The 18,641-nt window shown below is 41.6% G+C and overlaps 1 protein-coding gene across 1 annotated transcript in view; it reads right to left on the bottom strand.

The window, feature by feature from the left end:
* Window positions 1-18,641, bottom strand: part of RAPGEF4 (Rap guanine nucleotide exchange factor 4) — a 1,206,373-nt gene that overhangs the window by 549,249 nt on the left and 638,483 nt on the right. The window contains exon 6 of the mRNA XM_086956142.1: window positions 4,086-4,147. Within this exon, the coding sequence (XP_086812268.1) occupies window positions 4,086-4,147 (62 nt within the window). The remainder of the gene's footprint in view (window positions 1-4,085; window positions 4,148-18,641) is intronic.

Genomic DNA, 18,641 nt, shown 5'->3' with positions numbered 1-18,641 from the left:
CCACCTCGTATGGGGGACTATTGACAGCTACTGGCTCGAGCGCAACATTTAGCACTTAAGCAAAGCACTCACCCATACCCATTGTTGAGCCTTACTTTCTTTTGTAAGGTAGGGCCAAGCTCCTGCATTAAAATGTGGCAGCTCTTAGGCTCTTGGCTGAATATAATGGGAAGATGAGGCTGGTACTAACCATACCTGCAGCTACAAAAGAGAAACAAATTAAAAATGGACCGTATCTATTCTAACAAACTACTTTCTTACAATCTCATCTTGCTATTTTTACATCATAGGAGGCACTGACAAATAACACTATTTGGAATACTTCAACCATGTATTCAAAAAGAACAATTGATGGACAAAATGGTGAACAATGTCAAACATTCACCCAAGTACAGAGATCTGGGCCTAAATCCATCATTTTTTGGCTGATGAGGGGTGATACCCCGAAACCGGTCCTAGGATGCGTGTTTCTGTTCCAGGGAGCCCAGCTTGGTAGGTCGGGCTGGACTGATTTCCATATGGCTGGATCCAAACTGAGGTGGCGCTGTGAGCAAAAGAACGATGGATTTAACCCAGATCTCTCGACTGGGGGTGAATGTTTGAATTATTGAGCATTCCGTCCATCTTGTGTTGCTGCTACGCAATTTATTCTAACACATTTAGTGCAAAAAATGTGTTAAAAAGCACCAGTTACAATAATACTGATTGAGGAACTTTAACGTGAAGAGAAAAGAAGGTTTATTCACGACATGAAACTATTTGGCATTCTGATGTCTTAGCTTCTGAAAAGTCGCATGAATAGTTTTCAGTCATGCCGCTGATGGCTGTGACCCCGACGCCTGCATTATGATTATTGTTATTATAATTGCACTTCCAAGTTTGCCCTGCTCGCGCACACATAGCTGCGCGTGATGAGCTGGCTGGACGAGTGCCACAAAAGGCCATTTACAATAACTATGATTGAGCACATCCTATGCGTGCATTTTCATGCTCTAGAAATCATTTTACAAATGTTAATGGCTAAATGATTGCTCTGCAGATATAATTTCTCTCAGCCCGGAGATAGGTACACGTGGGTCGTCTCCTTTTAAAGTTCCTTTTAGTGCATTCAAATCACAGAAAGGAAGCCTGATGGAGGAGCACTGTAACAGATTTTGCGTTTTCAGTGACACTGGCCTTATGTTCAAAGCCTTTTTGTGGTTGCAAACCCCACAATTCACAACATCACTTGGGATTGCAAAATGGCTTCTTACAATGTACCAAAGCCATTTTAGGAGTCAAAATACTTATTCTGATTTGTAACAGCACTCATAGAAGCCTCTCAAAATGGCAACAAGAAGGGGCTCGAAAGGAGCATTTGCCTCCTATTTAAGATACACAAAAGTATTTGTGAATGGTTTGTGACCGCTCGTGCAGCTGGAAACCATGGATCAGTTACCTACCCCTGGATTAGATTGTTACTAATTTGCAAATGGGAAGCTGTCCAAGAAGACCACTGCCTGCTCCGCCTGATCTCTTCCCAAATGTTTTTTTTTTTTAAAGCATCATCTGTGACCGGCGAGGGCCAATTTTGCAATGTGGCCTACTAGTAAAAAGGTCGACTTGCAAAATAAACAAGAGGTCATAAGAACTGGGAGAACAATTTGCACAGTATATGAATATACATCTGGACAAATGTTTCTCCAATAAAAAGTAGAAGTGCAATCACGTGCCACTTATGCACCCCCCACACCCCTCCCGCCCCCAATGATAGGCTGCTGCGTGCTGCTTGTTTAAATAATATTTACTGATAATGAGTGACTTGAGCATATTACTAAACAACCAAGACTTGAATTACAGTTCAGACGCACAGGCACACTCTTAAAATGAATGCACTCAGACCAAAGTAGGACAGTGCACCCCATTCCAAACAACGCAGTGTTAGCAGTCTAGGTGTGAACATGCACCTGCACGGTAAATAACACACGTGAGAGGTGGACAGGCAGAAACACAGCATAACTTTAAGATGGGGGGGTGGGGGCAACGAATCCCTCACAGGTGAATGTAATGTGCGACTGGAGTCACCTGCAGGTGGAAGCTGGGGGTATCCCTGAAATCATCATGTTCCCCTCCAAATAGGTCCTCGAAGGGGTGCACCAGCTAATTTGTGGTACACAATCAGTGGGCCACCTGATGGCCTCTTTATACCTCTGCTCACATCTGTAATATGACATACAGGTACAAATACATATACCCATGTCAATGAGACAATGCCCCCGTGTGAATGCACCTGCTAAAGATGCACAAATGCATTGTCTATATTACAGAAGTGGCAACTTAAGTGTCCGTGGCCTTTCGTAATACCATGATGCCCCAGGGACACAAAAAGCTTGTGCAAACACTGTTGCACCCCCAGGGTATTATGTGAACAGCAGTGCCAGGTGTCAAAATCAATGAAAAGCACATTGTAAACTTATTTTTAGAGATTGGTAAAATTGCAGAAGTTGAATATCAGGACATGGGATTGAAAACAGTAACATGGGGGTCACCACTGCTGCTGTTGACTCTAAATGACGTCCATCCATTTAGATGACAAAAAGGAATCCGCCTCTGCTTTTAATGGTGGGAAAAGAAGCCTACTGACCCATTCGCCTGTCCTTCAAACTCATACAAGCCAGGTGTTCCACAGGACAGAAATGAAAAAACAATGTGCTCAGCAAGTTCTAAGCTCTGTGATCAACACTCTAGGCAAAGTAGCAGCCCCAGGTCATCACCACGCCAATAGATCTCAGAAATACCTTCCAAAGCACCTGAAAAAATAACCACCTAGGATTAGAGCATATTTTTGCCTAGGTCATAGGGTTTCATAACTGTATTTGTAATTTAATTTGTATTGCGCTTCAAACCACTAACGAAGCTTCAAAGCACCTTGGGCCTGATGTAGGTAATCTCAATTTCCCGATTCTTAAATACAGAATTTTACTGAGTCGGTATTTAGGAATCGGTAAATATGATGTAGGTAAAAAAATCGGTAAAATTTACCGATTCTGTAATATTTCTTATTACCAATTTGGTAATACGGATTCGTTAATAAGGAATACCTTCCCATTCATTCCTATGGGAAGCCATTCACTATTACCGATTCGGTAAACAGGAGCATTTTCAAGGGTGACAGGGTGTCACATTGACACCCTGTTGCACCCCTGAATCGTGCATGTGTGCACATGTGGCGCACAAACATGCCCTAAGGGCATGTATGTCTGCCACATGGCACTTTGAAAAAAGCAAATAAATACTTTTTTAAAGGTATTCGGTATTTACCACCAACTTGTAGTTGGTGGTAAATATCGAATCCTTAAAGCAAAAATGCACTCATTTAAGTGCTACCTACATAGGTTTTAAGGATTCTGTAATTTACCGATTCCTTAAAATAAGGAATCAGTATTTTACCGATTCCTTAAAATAAGAAATCGGTAAATTACCGAATCCTTATTTACAACCTCCTACATTAGGCAGGGCTAAATACCGGTCGGTAACGGGAAATTCACCGATTTTCGGCCGTTACCGACCGGTATTTAGCTACCTACATCTGGCCCCTTATCGGATGGGTATTCGGCTACACCATGAGCGGGTGGTTCCTTGGAAATGTGTTTATTTGCAGTGAAATGCATTTCGGTTTCACACATGGGTTCCCAATGTAGTGCTCTTTTCTATCTTAGGTTGCAGCACTTAATAGTGTAGTGGTTCAAAGAGTAAAAGAGTGGGCACAGATTAGATTTGTTTTCAGAGCCATTGATGGTGGATGGGACTGCATTTAGAGTGGACACATCCTCAGCAAATGTGTAACTACAAATCCAGAGACTGTGGGATCAGCCAGAGAGAAAATTACACCAATGAATGTTATAGCCCACCACTTCTGGGCCATTTATAATTTGAAGTGTGGGTCCCTCTTCTGTAGATCTGTATAACATGGGGTACGGCACACAGCATATTATTGTAAAAAAGGTGTCATCTCGTCCTATCTCATTTTGCTAGGTTTCGCCTTATTTCATCAGACAGATGCAATGCAACACCAGCCCCATTATGTAAACAATAAGACAACCTACCTTGTTGCCGTGTTTGGAGATGGCACATAGACCGCTGTTCATATTCTCCTTGTCTGACATCCCTACAAGAAACAAGACATAGAACAAAACAGAGGTGGGTAATAGCTCAACACTTGAAAACTCAATATCGATGGTACTGTAAAAGCAGTTTAAGTAAGTGTGCTTCTCTATTTATTGTGGTGCTTTTAGATAGTCATTTTAATTTCATTTTGGGATTATTTATGGTGTAGACATAACTTTAGGAAGCAGTGGATATTTTTTACAAAGGCACATGCCAAGAGAAGAGGATACATGGGATTATCTTTCATATGAGCATGTTTTCTGGAGTATAAATCCGTTTATATTATATAGTAAGGTAACCTTAACAAGAAAACCGAGAAGCATGCAAGACAAATGCTGATGCAGATGAACATAGACTCAAAAATCAGAACCAGTTTCCAAGTTTTGAAAAAGTCAGACATTTAAAAGAAAAAGAATACATTCATTGTATAGGCCGAGTCTTTACATTTTGCATTTAGTACTATATCATCCTAAACATATCTTGTTAGTAAGTTCTTGTAAGCCGTAGTCTACAATTGCTATATATGTTAATAGGATAGAAAAGCGACATTAGCCATTTTCTACTAAAGAAGTATTTTCAACCAGGAGGGACCATTCTTCCTAGTACACAATTCTCAGCAGGTCTTTACTGAGAAATACAGCCTACAGTAGCCATGTGTGCAGAACTAATGCAGCTCAGCTCAACCAAACAATCTCACGCACTCACGTCCTCATTGGTAGGGGCCTGTAAATTATGTTGGGCCTGGTAAAAAGATTTACAAGTCCAAGTTTTTGTTTTTTGCACTGAAAGGTGAAAGCAGCCTAAATCTATGTGGAAAAGATGCAAAAACAGTTCTGAAAACAGCGATTGTTTCATTTTATCCCCCTAAAACTTGTAATTCCTTTTATTTCTGTGCCCCGGGAATTAACAGAATCTCGTCTACCAGTAATTTTGGAGTGAGGAAATGGCGGGAAATTTTCCGAGGTACTCGTAAAATCGAAGTCTGGGAGGTCGAACTAGAAGTCTTTCTGCCTGGTACACACTCCAAATCAGCTGGTACACAGTCCACTCAGTAGTATAATACATGAATAATCAATCCATTAATAGATTTCAGCAAATCTCAAAACGGAAGTATTAACCAATAGTCCCCATTGTTTAGCCATTTAATGGACGACTGAATAGACCAAAAGTCATCTTGCTGCTGGTCTTAAAACTTGGGTAACACAAACCTGGATCGAATCACTGAAAATGTTTTGTGTTGGTGGCATTTAAATTTATTCGAAAAGCTATTTTTGAGCAAAATGTTATCTATTGAAATACCACCAGCAATACCAAATTCGAATAATGCCGATAGATTTTACTGGTGTCAAATTTAACTATTGCTGACACAAATCATTTTATCTTATCTGACAAATCTGTTAACAAATTCAAATACCAACGATAAAACATTTTTTCATAATCTGACGCCCAGTTTGTGAAATTCCGCAAAATTTCAATGTATTTTTATAACCTAACTAGCAGCCCGTCCGACGTTGTCCGGGTATGAATTGATGCCGGCCAGTAGTATATTGTTTTGTAGGATTTCGTTTTGATAGCATTTCTTATCTGTGACAGGCCTGTGAAAAGCTCCGATTCACAGTGTACTGCTGATGCACTTAAGAGTGCGGGTTCAGTAGTGTGTGAACTCGAGTTTCACTACTTTATTTTTCCTTGCAATATTATATAGCGCGAACTCGACAACATGGCATGAGCACAATTTACATTACAGAAGAACATATTCATTTGTGGTAGGCACGGGGAGACAAGGCCATTTGCCTGGAATCACAGGATGTTGAGCTGATGCCGAGATTCGAACGTAGCTCCCTAGCTCTAAAGTTCGCAATTCTAGAACTTGTGGCGGGAGGTGTGTCTAAAAGTGTATGTCGGTGCTGGCCATCAATGAGAGAGACCTGTGCATTTTTCAAATGGGTGGTGAAAAAAATATGAGTATGTTGCTGGAGATGTGGGCCGCCGTGCCACCAATGTACCTTCCAGGGGAGGGTAAACACCCATTATTCCGCAACTTTCTTTCCGCATACCATCACTCCACATACTTTCATTACGAAAGTACCATGACTCCCCAATGTCATTATAACGCATGGCATTACATTTTATATGCTTTTACCACGCATCCATTTACAACGAAATTCGTTGTAAATGTATGAATGGTAAAAGCATGTTTTTTTTTATGTTTGGCTAAGGTAAGTATGGGTATAGGGGTATATGTTTTGGGGTACTGAGGTATATGTTTTGGGGTGTTTGGGTATGTTAAGGGTTCAGATATAGTTTTGGGTTAAGGGGTACAGGGGTAGTTTTAGGGTTTAGGGATAGGTATGGGTTTTGGGGTACAGGGGTATTTTTAGGGTTCAGGGCTAGGTTTGGGTTTTGGGGTATAGGGGTATTTTTAGGGTTCGGGGGTAGGTTTGGGTTACAGGGGTATTTTAAGGGTTCAGGGCCTGGTTTGGGTTTTGAGGTACAGGGGTATTTTAGGGTTCAGGGGTAGGTTTGGGTTTTGGGGTACAGGGCTATTTTAAGGGTTCAGGGCTAGGTTTGGGTTTTGGGATACAGGGGTATTTTAGAGTTCAGGGGTAGGTTTGGGTTTTGGAGTACAGTGGTATTTTTAGGGTTCAGGGCTAGGTTTGGGTTTTGGCGTACAGGGGTATTTTTAGGGTTTAGGGATAGGTTTGGGTTTTGGGGTACAGGGTATATTTATAGGGTTAAGATGGGTTAGTGTTTAAGGGTGTTGGGGTATTTTAAGGAGTAAGGGTGGGTTATGATTATGGGGTGCAGGGGTATTTAAAGGGAGCAGGGTAGGATTAGCACACAATATGAGACATGGCATGAAGGGCGGAACGTACCACACGCCCCCAGCGTTTGTCACACCCCCAGCACACGCCCACAGCACAATGCAGACACGCCCACAAGGGACTACTTTGCTGGCACGGTGCTTTTACCTTTTAAATGTATATGGTGGGCATCTGCATAGCCTATGTCCTTCTGCTGCAACTGCCCTTTCCAATGCTGTATTGGGTGTTGTGATTAGTGCTGTGGTTCCTGAGATTACCCGCCTCAAAGGTTTGGGCTCTCTCTTTATTATATTAGTATAGATATATCACAAACAAAACATCCAGTTGAATCATGTTGAGTTTAGCATACTTTCTTTACAGAACAAAATTGAAGAAGGATGAAAGTGTATGTCAGGATATCGATAATAAAATTATCGTCTGACGTAAATATCGTGTCCTGAAAATCATTTACAAAAATACAGTTCCATCTTGAGTAGATTTTCGATTATTAATTACAAGGGCGATATTTTTGTAAATGATATTAAAGGCAGGATATTTTTGTCAGATGAGATTTAGGCCACGATATTTTGGGCCTAATATGTGGGATATATGTGGGCCTACTGAACACTGTAATTAATGACCACTGGCAAACAGCTAGTGGTTTAGAAGTCCATTTATGGCTCATAAAAAAGACCACTGACAGAAGGCAACCTCTAAGGAAAGCACAGGCTGGTCCATATAGACTGATCTTATACTGACAATTATCTATGCACAGGTGTCTTAGAGGAACAGCTAGACCCCTCAGTTCTTCAGAGTGAACTGCTTTCAAAGGGATATAGTGAATGCCTATGTGGTGAAGGTTGCTATCATATGACTTGTGAGCCACACTCAAAATCATGAATGTTATGTGTTTTGGCACAGCGACGTGCTTGCCATTTACAATGCCACTTCGTGGTGTTGAATGTTCAGAATGCAAACCATTGCCATTATCTCAATGAAGGAGGCTTCCATTAACCAGTGTGTGATCTGAGGGCATTGTGCGGCTGTTACAGTGTGGGTGTATGCATTTCTACATCCCATAGCATGAGCCAGAGTTTCTTATTATAAAAATGTCCCGCTTAACCAAATAGAAGGGATCGTTAGAGCTATAGGTTCCCATCTGCAACATCTACAAGATGTAGGGAGCGAAGACCTGATTATAGTCTGGGGGGGTGACTTCAATACTCTTTGTCATCATGCTGAGATAGGGAATTGCAGAATTTCGTATGATAATGAAATTCCCTTATCTCATTTTCCGCATTCAAGGTATGGCGATAGCCTAAACGAAATAATATTCCAATTTGATCTGGGTTTTGCCAATACCCTAAGTACTCCCCCTGTTCCTTTTAACCCTACATTTATTGGCTGTGGAACGTCTTCTATAATAGATTTTATCCTAGTTTCCACCCGCTATAGCTCTAGTATGGTAGACTTTCAAAATCACCGGATCACATTGAGTGATCATTTCGCATCCTGCTTTTTGATCAGGAAAAGAGCAGGACTGATAGACGTAACCCCATAATGGAGAATATATTACTTTCCAGACAAAATGGTTACTCATTAAGTTGAACAAAGTGGAACCCCAAGAATGTACGGCCGACGTGGTAACAAACTGCTATGTTAATATTATGGCCTGTTTGGATGGGTCCACATCGCCGAAAGGCATTGTCGATGGGTTTACTAACATCACAGACTACATAAAGAGGCTCTTACAGTCAATGCAAACAATAGGAAAAGGACTCAAAGACAAAAAGGGTGGTTTGACCCAATTTGTACTAAGGCCTATAGAAAGCTTAAGAATGTTTTGCATATGGAAACTAAGGACAAGAATAAGATCAGGGAGGCACGGAGAAAATATAAACGTGCATTAAAAGGGAGAAGAGATAAGCTAAGAGTAGATGCATGGCTAACTCTCCGTGAAGCCTACAGTTCAAGAGACTCTAGCGCCTTCTGGAAGGCAGTCAATGCACCTTTTTTTTCAAGGATAAAGAAACAGCGACTATTGAGGTGGCAATCCCAGAGCACCAGTGGATAGAGCATTTCTCTAAGCTAAATGATGAGACGTGCTCAGGGCCATATGATAATACAATTATTGTGGCAGAACCAGGTAACTCCCTTAAGGTTTTAGGAAACTTGCTCCACTTTGAGCTAAACGAAGTCCATACAGCCATTGCTTTAAGTACGGGCGGGAAGGCAGCTGGGCCCGATGGTGTCTCTGTTGACATCTTTAAAGCTAATACTATCTTGTGGGGCCCACTGCTGATGCAAGTGTTTAATGCCTGTATTTCTGCTGGCCTTGTCTCGACATGGTACGAGTCCATTCTGGTACTAATTTTAAAAAAAGAGATAGATCTGACCCGGCCTGTTATCGTCCAATATCTTTGTTGGATTCAACTGTGAAAATCATGGGTCAGGTCATATTGAATAGACTCCAGGATTGGGCGGAAGAAAAGTCAGTGTTGAGCGACCTACAGTTTGGCTTTCGTAAGAAGCTAGGTACTGTGGAGCAAGGTTTGAATTTAAAAATGATACTGAATATGTATATGCAAAAAAGGGAGCCCTGCATGTGGCATTTGTCAACTTATCATCGGCATTTGACTGTGTGAAGCACAATAAACTATGGTTGGTTTTAGAGGAGCAGGGTGTCGAAGCAGTTTTAATTTCCTTTCTAAGAGAGTTATATTTAGGGGCAAATGCTAGGGTCCGATTTGGGGTGGGTGGGGAATGCTCGGGTCATTTTAATGTAAGACGGGGTGTGCGGCAAGGTTGTGTCCTCGCTCCCTTCCTTTTCACCTTATATATAAACGACCTTGAAAGGATTTTACTTAAGGAATGTCACAACCTCCCTGTGGCTGGTAAACCTTCTATTCCCGCACTGTTATATGCCGACGATGCGGTTTTAATGGCTCGCACACCACTAGAACTTCAAAGAGTTGCATCCCGCTTTAAGAATTTTTTGACTGAACGGGGACTTACAATTAATTCAACTAAAACATTTATCATGAATTGTGGAGCTGGATGTATTAAGACCAGATCAATTTTTATTGAGGGGAAACGGATCGAAAATGCTAAGATATTCTCCTATTTAGGGATCTTGTTTGACCGTACGGGGCCATGGGTGCAGGCTGTAAGCACTAGGAGATTATTGTATACTAGAACTCTATCTGCACTCGTAAACTTTAGCAAGAAATTAGGTAGACATCCCACAGTGGAACTACTGAATATTTACAAGGCAAAAAGTGTTACTGTAGCCTCATATGGAGCAGGAGTTTGGGGACATGCAGATGTAAGCTCTCTCCAGGTAGCCGAAAACATAATTTTGAGATTTTTATTAATGGTCCCTAATGGAACTTCCTCCTTCATATGCCAAACAGAACTAGGTTTGCCATATCAGAAAGACATTTTAAAGATTCAACCGGTCCTGTTGTGGCATAGGATATGGACAACAGAGGAAACACAGTTTAACCGTGGGATCCTATTGGACTGTATGGGCCTAGATGGTGTGGCAAATATTAAATGGCTGTCTTATGTTAAAACGTTTTTATATAATATAGGCCATCAAGTATTTTAAGATGATCCGCCTACCATGGTAAGGCACTCCAGGAAAGATCTAAAGAACGATTGCTTGCGCTATCTGAGTGAACAAAGAATGAATGCCGATCTGAGTAAGGTTACAGTACAAGCGCACAATCTTACAATAACAACTTTTAAAATTCAGCCATACTTATGCCTTGTACATTTGATTATGATACATTTTTATTGATGTGTTTCCGCCTTGGGACTTTGTATAGATCCTTAAGTTTCCCAATTATTAACGACTGGTCAAAACAGCTATGTAAATGCCCGTGTGATGATATTTTCGATCGGTCCACCATACATGTCCTATTCGTCTGTAAATTTTATTTTGTACAGAGGAAGAGGTGGATTGTTCCAGTCTTAAAAACATTTGGCATGAGGTTGTGTCGCCCAGCTTTAGTGGCTCTTCAACAACTAGACACAATATTTGTTGTAGCTTCTGTTTCCACCTTTTAAAAAAGGTTATTAGATATAGGAAATCGATTGTGATAAAACAATCAAGACAATAAAATTTGCGTCGCATGAAGAATGGTTTTAAATATTTGTTCAGATAGCTTGGAAGCTGCAGTTTCCGCCATGTGCACGCAATAGTTATACATTGACTGGTGTAAATGTTGATATTTGCCTGTATATTTTTAATATGTTTTCCTTTTTATTGTGCTTTTATGGTTAATTGTATATAACCGAATAAAGCTTTTATTGATTGACTGTCCATGTGTGGATGTTAGTGTCTCCACGTTCCAATATCTGTGTGTGTTCTGTATTAGTGTCCCTGTTCATGTTCTATCAGTCCTAATGTGAGTGCTCTCCAGTCGCAGTGTTCATGTGTGCTCTTTTTTCCCCAGTGTCAGTATATTCCTTTTTCTACTATTTTCTCTTTCCTGGGCCCAGTATATTTCATGACTTGGTGTATATCACACCTTGGTATATGCGAGTTCTCTGACTTTGAGTATGTTTCCGATCACAGTGACAATTTATTCCCGAACAGGGGTCACTGCCTCCATGATCCACTGTCCCTGCATTCCCCCAATTTGATTGTGTGTTTGTGGCTCAGGTGGTAGATCAAAAGACTGTGATGCTCTCATCATCCTGTAGCTAGAGTTAATCATAACTTGTCAGAACGTTCTGGGAAGAAGAAGTGCATGAAAATATGTGGGCTACCCTACAAAACTGAGTGACATCCTACAATGAGTTCACCTGATACTGGAGAACCCATGTAGATCTGGCAGTTCCTCCCCACTCTTGAAAAGTGAGAAATTAAAAATAAAAAAAATTGTTTTTATTATGGTCAACAGCCATTATATGAAAAATTGCAACAAAAAGCCCAAATGATTCTGGAAGCCTGCGGGGAGTTCTAAAGAAGAGACTGCATATGTTCCTGGAGTCACCAAAGCACATGTAATTTTGGAACTATTCTTAAAGTGTGCTACCATGAATAACCAAATATTTCAGGATTGATAGAATCAGGGGCCACTCACCATGTACCTAGAGAACATAGGTCACGCATCGAGTATGTGAATGGTTCAAAACTTTTGTATGCATTAGACTAGCATGTTAACTTTAGCGTAACCCGTATCCGGAGATACATATGAGCCTCAGTATAAGATTATCCTCAATTTACTTTGGTTATCTGAACAGAATCCAGAAATTGACCGGCATAAAACGAGTGAGGCATTTTGTCAGAATACTTTGACACATACTTTAGACATGATGCATCACACCATAATACAAATACAGACAGTGTCGCAGATTTTAGCTAACTACACTCACGTCTGATCTTTTCCTATATTATCAGGATTTCACTGATGTGTTCAAAGAACAGAAGGATGAAACCTTAATTCCTCACAGATAGCCTGATTGCCAAATAGATGTAGAATCCGGTGTATAAAGGGCATGTAGTCACATCTAAACCTTCCCAAACAGTTAAAATGGACATCTAAAAACCTACTTGGAAAATACATGACATTCTAAGTGAAGTACTCGCAAAAGCCCTACGCCCGAAGTGCGTAGATGCCTGTTGAACGTGTGGGAACCCACTGACCTAAATAACTATCACACACAGTGGGTTACGCTGGGATTAATGTTGGCTAAAACAAACATTTCAAAACTGTGGGGGGCGGCGCAACCTCCCGTGGTGCAGGCATGGGAAGCAGATCTTGATTGGTGTATGTACAGAGAAAAGACCATCTACATAGCACGGGGCTGCCCCCAAAAGTGGTCCAGAATTTAGAGTCAGTTGAACTCCTATTGAGGCGACATCTGTACCCCCCCCCCATATATCATTGACAGAGATGATCCACCTACCTCGTAGCCAGGCGTTGTGATGTAATGTAATGGCATACTGTTGCTCATTGTCTACTTTGATTGAAAATGTGCTCCCTTAACCTAATACATACTTTTTAAACTGCATATTTAATGTCGATGAATGTTAATAAAAAGAATTATAAAAAAAACCTACTTGGAAAAATACCTAGCTAACGGTTTCATAAAACACTGTGAATCTATGGTCTCATCTCATTTTAATTTTGCACTGAAGAAGGGCAGAGTAGTTCAGGACTGTATTGACTACAGGGCATGTAATCAAATAACTAAAATAAAGATTCAAAATCACTATCCGCATTTCCCTGATTCCAGCTATCTTGGACCATGTACTATCTTACTCCTTTTTCACAAAGTTAGCTCTGAAAGGGGCATTTTGTAACACTCCAGTCATGTTCCAGCATCTATCAACGGTGTCATTCGGGAATTTATTAATTCCTTTGTGGTAGCCTATGTAACTTTCAGATTTTTTCATCATTCCTCTATTAGCATATCACCCACCTATTTAAACTTTTAGAAGCTTAACATTCTAAATGCTTATCTGCTAAACTCAGAAAAATATCAGTTTCATGTAACCATAGTACAGTTTTTGGGGTTTGTCATCTCTCTTTGCCCATTAACTATGAATATAAACAAAGTAATGGCACTGTTAGGGTGGGTATCTCCACCATCGATAAAGCACATGAAAAGATTCCTTAGGTGTGCCATTTTTGTATCAACGTTTATTTCAAACTTTTTGCAAATAGTGACACTAATCACATCCTTACTGCATAAGGGTAAAAGTTCCCAGTGGTCATCATAGAAAAAACGGGCGTTTCTGCTTCTAAAAGATTGTTTTACATCTGACCGTATTCTATCACACCCTTGTACTACTTAACTGTTTCATGACAAGGCTAATTCTTTCACTCAGGTTTTGGGGATATTTTAGCATGACATTGACTGACATAGGAAAAAAATCTATACTATCTTCGATGAAGAACTAGCAATCAGAGTGGCATTTCAAATATGGAAAAAGTACCACCTGATAGAAGCTCAAAATTGTGTGAATTGTGTGACCATCTATACGGATCATCACAAAAACTACAAAAGAACTAACTACATGACAGTTACATTCGCCTTTATTTTTTGCAGATTATTTTTTTTATTATTACTTTGCAGGAAAAGTGGAAGGTGGATGCCTTATCTCGACCATCACCAAAGGAAGAGTTTAACACCTCTGTCATTGGCGTGTTCCAAATTCATAAACTAGATGACCACCTGGAAGGATATTTCGTCTCCATCAGTGCAGTCAATTACATTTCATCTTGACAGCGAGGACTGGGTAGCCAAACAGCATTTATTTTTTGTTTGAGGGTTATTGTACCAAGACCAATGATTATAAGTTCCCACCAAACAACTGCACCAAAACCTATAGCTTGGTGCCACTATTCCCTTTTGAAGGGGCATTTGGAAATTCAAAACCATTTGATCTCTTTCGGGGCCACTTTTGGTGGAAATCCATGAGTACAAAATGTCAAATTTATGTTGTGATATGCGTGGTATGTCCTAGAATGAACTCAGAAGGGCAAAAGCTATCTGGAATTTTTCAACCATTACCTAATTTGCCAACTCCTTGGCACTCGATTTCAGTAGATGTCGTCATGTATCTTCGCAAGAACCAGGATTTCGATACCTGAGTAGTGGTACTGGATCTATTGATGAAGATGTGCCATTAAATAACATTACAAGTATTCGAGAGGAAACAGGAATGTAACTTCCTGGAGGCAGACAAACTTAGATACAAAATCACCCTTAAACAATTTAGGAAAAATATTTAAAAAGCCAAAGCTTCAATTTTCATTAAAAAAATTCTGAAGCAGAAAATGCACCCGCGCAATTTCCAAAATTGTTAATGCCTTAATAAAACACCCAGTCCAAAATCAATCTGTATCTGCCTCCCAGGAGTTAATTGACAGCTTATCAGGCTTTTCCACGATAAAATGGCTAATATTTACTCAAAAGTTTTCAACATTATGGACATAGGACTGGTCAGCCCTGGACCAACCATTCTCATGCTCTACATCCCAATTGTCCCCTTTGAAAAGCTTACTCTAGAGGACTCAGAGAGTGATCTTAAAAGCTCACTCTGGCTCACCTCTTGATCCATGCCCATCCCACATTCTCAAACTGACATCACAGTCCTTGAATCTACAGATTGATGCTCTTTTCTTTCCAGCCTCTCTCTTGAATCTGGCTCAGTCGCTACGTGTTGGAAGGAGGCGGTGGTCCTTCTACTCTTAAAATGCTAATTTGGACATTTCCTGCCCTGCTAGCTACAGACCAATCTCATTTGTTTCTGCTGGCTGGAAGATGTCGGAATCTACAGTTGATCATCAGATTACGGAATATATCGAGAGGAATATTGTGCCACATCCCTCTCAACCTGAGTTTAGATCCAGATTTAGCAGGAATTGTTGGTAATGTGTGGAAATGGATTAAATCCTTACTTTACAACTGCAAGCGAGCAGTCTCTCTCCCTCCTTTTACATCTGGCTTCCGTGAAGTAATCTGCGATGTCCCTCAGTGCTCTACCTTAATCTTGTGCGTTTTCAAGATCTATTTGGCTCCCCTTGTTGCTATTGCTTTAGAGTGGGGTTTTAACGTGGTGTCGATGATACCCAGTTTTGGCTTGCTTTTAAACACCTTGATGTTTCGGTTTCAGCCAACTTCCAGGGCTGCCTCTTGGCAGTAGCTGGCTAGATGTATGATAGCTGTCTAAATTCAGAAAAATCCGAAGTCCTAATCTTCAACTACCTTTCCATACCGAATATGACACACCTGTGGTATTCTGCATTGGGACTCCCCCCGGCCCAAACCACCACGCAAAACACATGGGAGTCAAGCTAGATAATAACCTCACTTTCAGGTCTTTCGTTAATGCCACTACAGGGGTCTTTTATCTCTCAAATTCTTGCCAGCACCCACGAGAAAAAAAATAATGTATGCATTAATAACTTTGAGACAGGATAATGCTAATGTGTTGCTCCCGTGATCTCCTCAAACATTGTTAAACAAAATCCAGAGGGTCCAGAATGACGGAGCCAGACTTGTGCTAAATGTACCCAAATGGCAATCAATTCAGAATGGCTTAAAAAGTCTCCACTGGCTTCACGTAAAACAATTAATAGAATTCAAAGCCATGACATTAGCATATCAGGCTACCCAACAGAAAGGCCCTCTGTACATCTGCAACTAAATAAAAAAATATCTTCCCTGCAGAGATGACGGTCAGAAAATCACAATCTACTCTGCATTCCCAAGATCCAAAAATCCAGAATCCTTCTCTTTCTTGCCCCCAAAACTTTGGAACCTCTTACTAGATTACATTAGAGGGGGTACTTCAGAGAATTAATTTAAGAGCCTTTTAAAGTATCATCGCTTAGAGAGACCTAATTATGGCTGCCCCGTCCTATGTCTGTTCTTCTACTGCGCCTTACATTTTGCCCAGTGATGGGACGCTCCTTTTGGAGCAGCTGTTTTGCGATTTACAAATGTATTTAATTCATTCATCTATGCTTAACTGTTTGTACAGTATATTGTGTGATTACACTGGATACCTTCTATCGGAACCCAGTTCAGAGGGCCATGGGTCTAGCAGGAGCTATATTGGCGTAACCATGGGAGTTGAGGTCTTTTATTCCTGATGTCCTGGGGCACGACCTACTATGGATCCTGACCAACTGAGCCAAGTACCCTATTGGGCACTTGATTCGCAGTGGTAAAGTAGGTCAAGCAGTCCAAGGTATCCCGGTGGGGTGTGGGGGTTGTGGGGGGGGGGGGGAGGTAGACACATGGAGTTGAACACAGGCTCACAACACATAATACATTCAACAGCAGCAATAAATATTTGTCCAGTCAAATACTTTCTTTTATGACATAAGGAATACTTATACAACGAAATATAGCATACATAAACAATACACACAGCTGCCTGAGCTCAGGGCTCTAATATTTAATGCAGGTCCCCTGAGTCCCACTTCCCTCTCACTAGTCTTAGTGGGAATTCCCCACTCACTATAGGCGACGGTTCGATACCACTAGCAATTTTAGTATCAGAAGTACGACTCTGTTAGAAAAGTCAAAAGTGTTTCAGCACCAAAGCGCTATCTGGCATACAAGTTCCCACTGGGGCTTATGGCCCTTTGCTCAATTTCATTCACACCAGCAGGGACAATCTAATCACAGCATCCAAGAGAATCTCTCTCATGTGCAAGGCGACTGCTGCGTCTGCCTCGCGAGAGTATCACACACTAGGCAGTGCATGGGCCAAGGCTGGGTGTCCTTGGCGCTCCTGCAATGCAATAATATGTTTCCTTTGGTCTTTCCGGCGGGGGTGGATAGGGTGGTGGATCTTAATGGTTTCTGGTTCTGATCCTCAGTCAGGGCTCAGGCCCTCACGGGTCATCATGGTGGCCTCTCCCACGATGATGGCATTCACCAGACTATGATCATGTGTTTGTCCAATCTCCCTCTCTGGCCTGTAGGGCCCCCATACCTGCTCCTTACTCAGGGAACGCACCAATCAGCACAGCAGGAGGCTCCTTTTCATGGTGGCCCACTGTGGCATACTGGGATGCTGACTTACACACCGTACACAGGCTACAGCACAATCAGCATTTCAAACCTCACAGCTGTCCACTCTGGCATACCCGGTTGACGGCCCGATCGAAATAACAGTAAGGATGGCCATGGCTACGTTCACAGCGACCCACTCTGGCATACAGGGTCACCAACATCAACCTGCACCTGGCAACAACCTAATCAATGCAGCAGCTGTCTCCTCACAACTCGCTACTGGGATCCACTAGCCAGCATTTCCAAATGGGCCTCGTTCCCTCCAGCGCTCTCCTTTTCCTTACAGGGCTCACTGATATTGGCAAGCAGGCAGACACTGGCGCTTCAGGGGAAGGTGGTCTTGGATGTCCCTGTGTGATGTGCCCTCAACCAGCTGGGAGACTGGCAGGGCTAAGACTCCAGGCCTGGTCATAACCAGACGTCTTGATGAGTTTCTCTTTCTCACGTTCCCCGTCTGGCTGCTTGACAGTGGACTATTTTGGGAGCCTCAAGCTCCCCTTCTTAAAGTCCATTTCCAGACGTCGAAGGCAATGTGATTTAGGGTTTAAGTCTTTGAAGTTTATCTTAGAGGTCGGCTTCCTTTTGAAGTGCCTTCTCCTCTGCCCTGCCCTTCCTCCACAAAGCAGTCAGTTACAGCAGGAACAACTTCAAATCTGATTGCCTTTAGAGGTTCACAGCCAAAGTGAAAGCGCATGTATCAAAACATTACCACAGGGCCTCAGTGTTGCTCTTTATGATTCTTTTATCAGCCCCATCTCCTTCCTGAGATGTGCTCAGGCCACTTTCCAGTGACCTTTCTCTGACTCAAAGAGCACTCTTCGAAGTGTGTTGTAGAGCCTGGGTCTCCTTCCTTCAGTGCATGTCCTACCCAGTTCACAGAAATGAAGCTATCCACAAATCTATCTGGGGGGATTGCTCTAACTGCTGCCAGCCCTGGGTCTCCCAAAATTGAACCAAGAATCTTCCAATGTATTGTACCATTAACAAGCACACATACACCCAGCAAATACATACAACACATACTGCACAGCACTACATACTAACCTGATGTAGATCAAGGGTGAGTTAAGCATACAGCAGCAGAACTATACATGAGCGAGCATGTAGGCCTCATTCCAATGACACAAATAAAAAGGCCTGTTC

This window comes from Lissotriton vulgaris, chromosome 2_1 (assembly GCF_964263255.1).
Source record: "Lissotriton vulgaris chromosome 2_1, aLisVul1.2, whole genome shotgun sequence".
Lineage (NCBI taxonomy): Eukaryota > Metazoa > Chordata > Amphibia > Caudata > Salamandridae > Lissotriton > Lissotriton vulgaris.
Note: the sequence above shows the minus strand (reverse complement) of the source record. Positions and strands in the feature narration are given on the sequence as shown.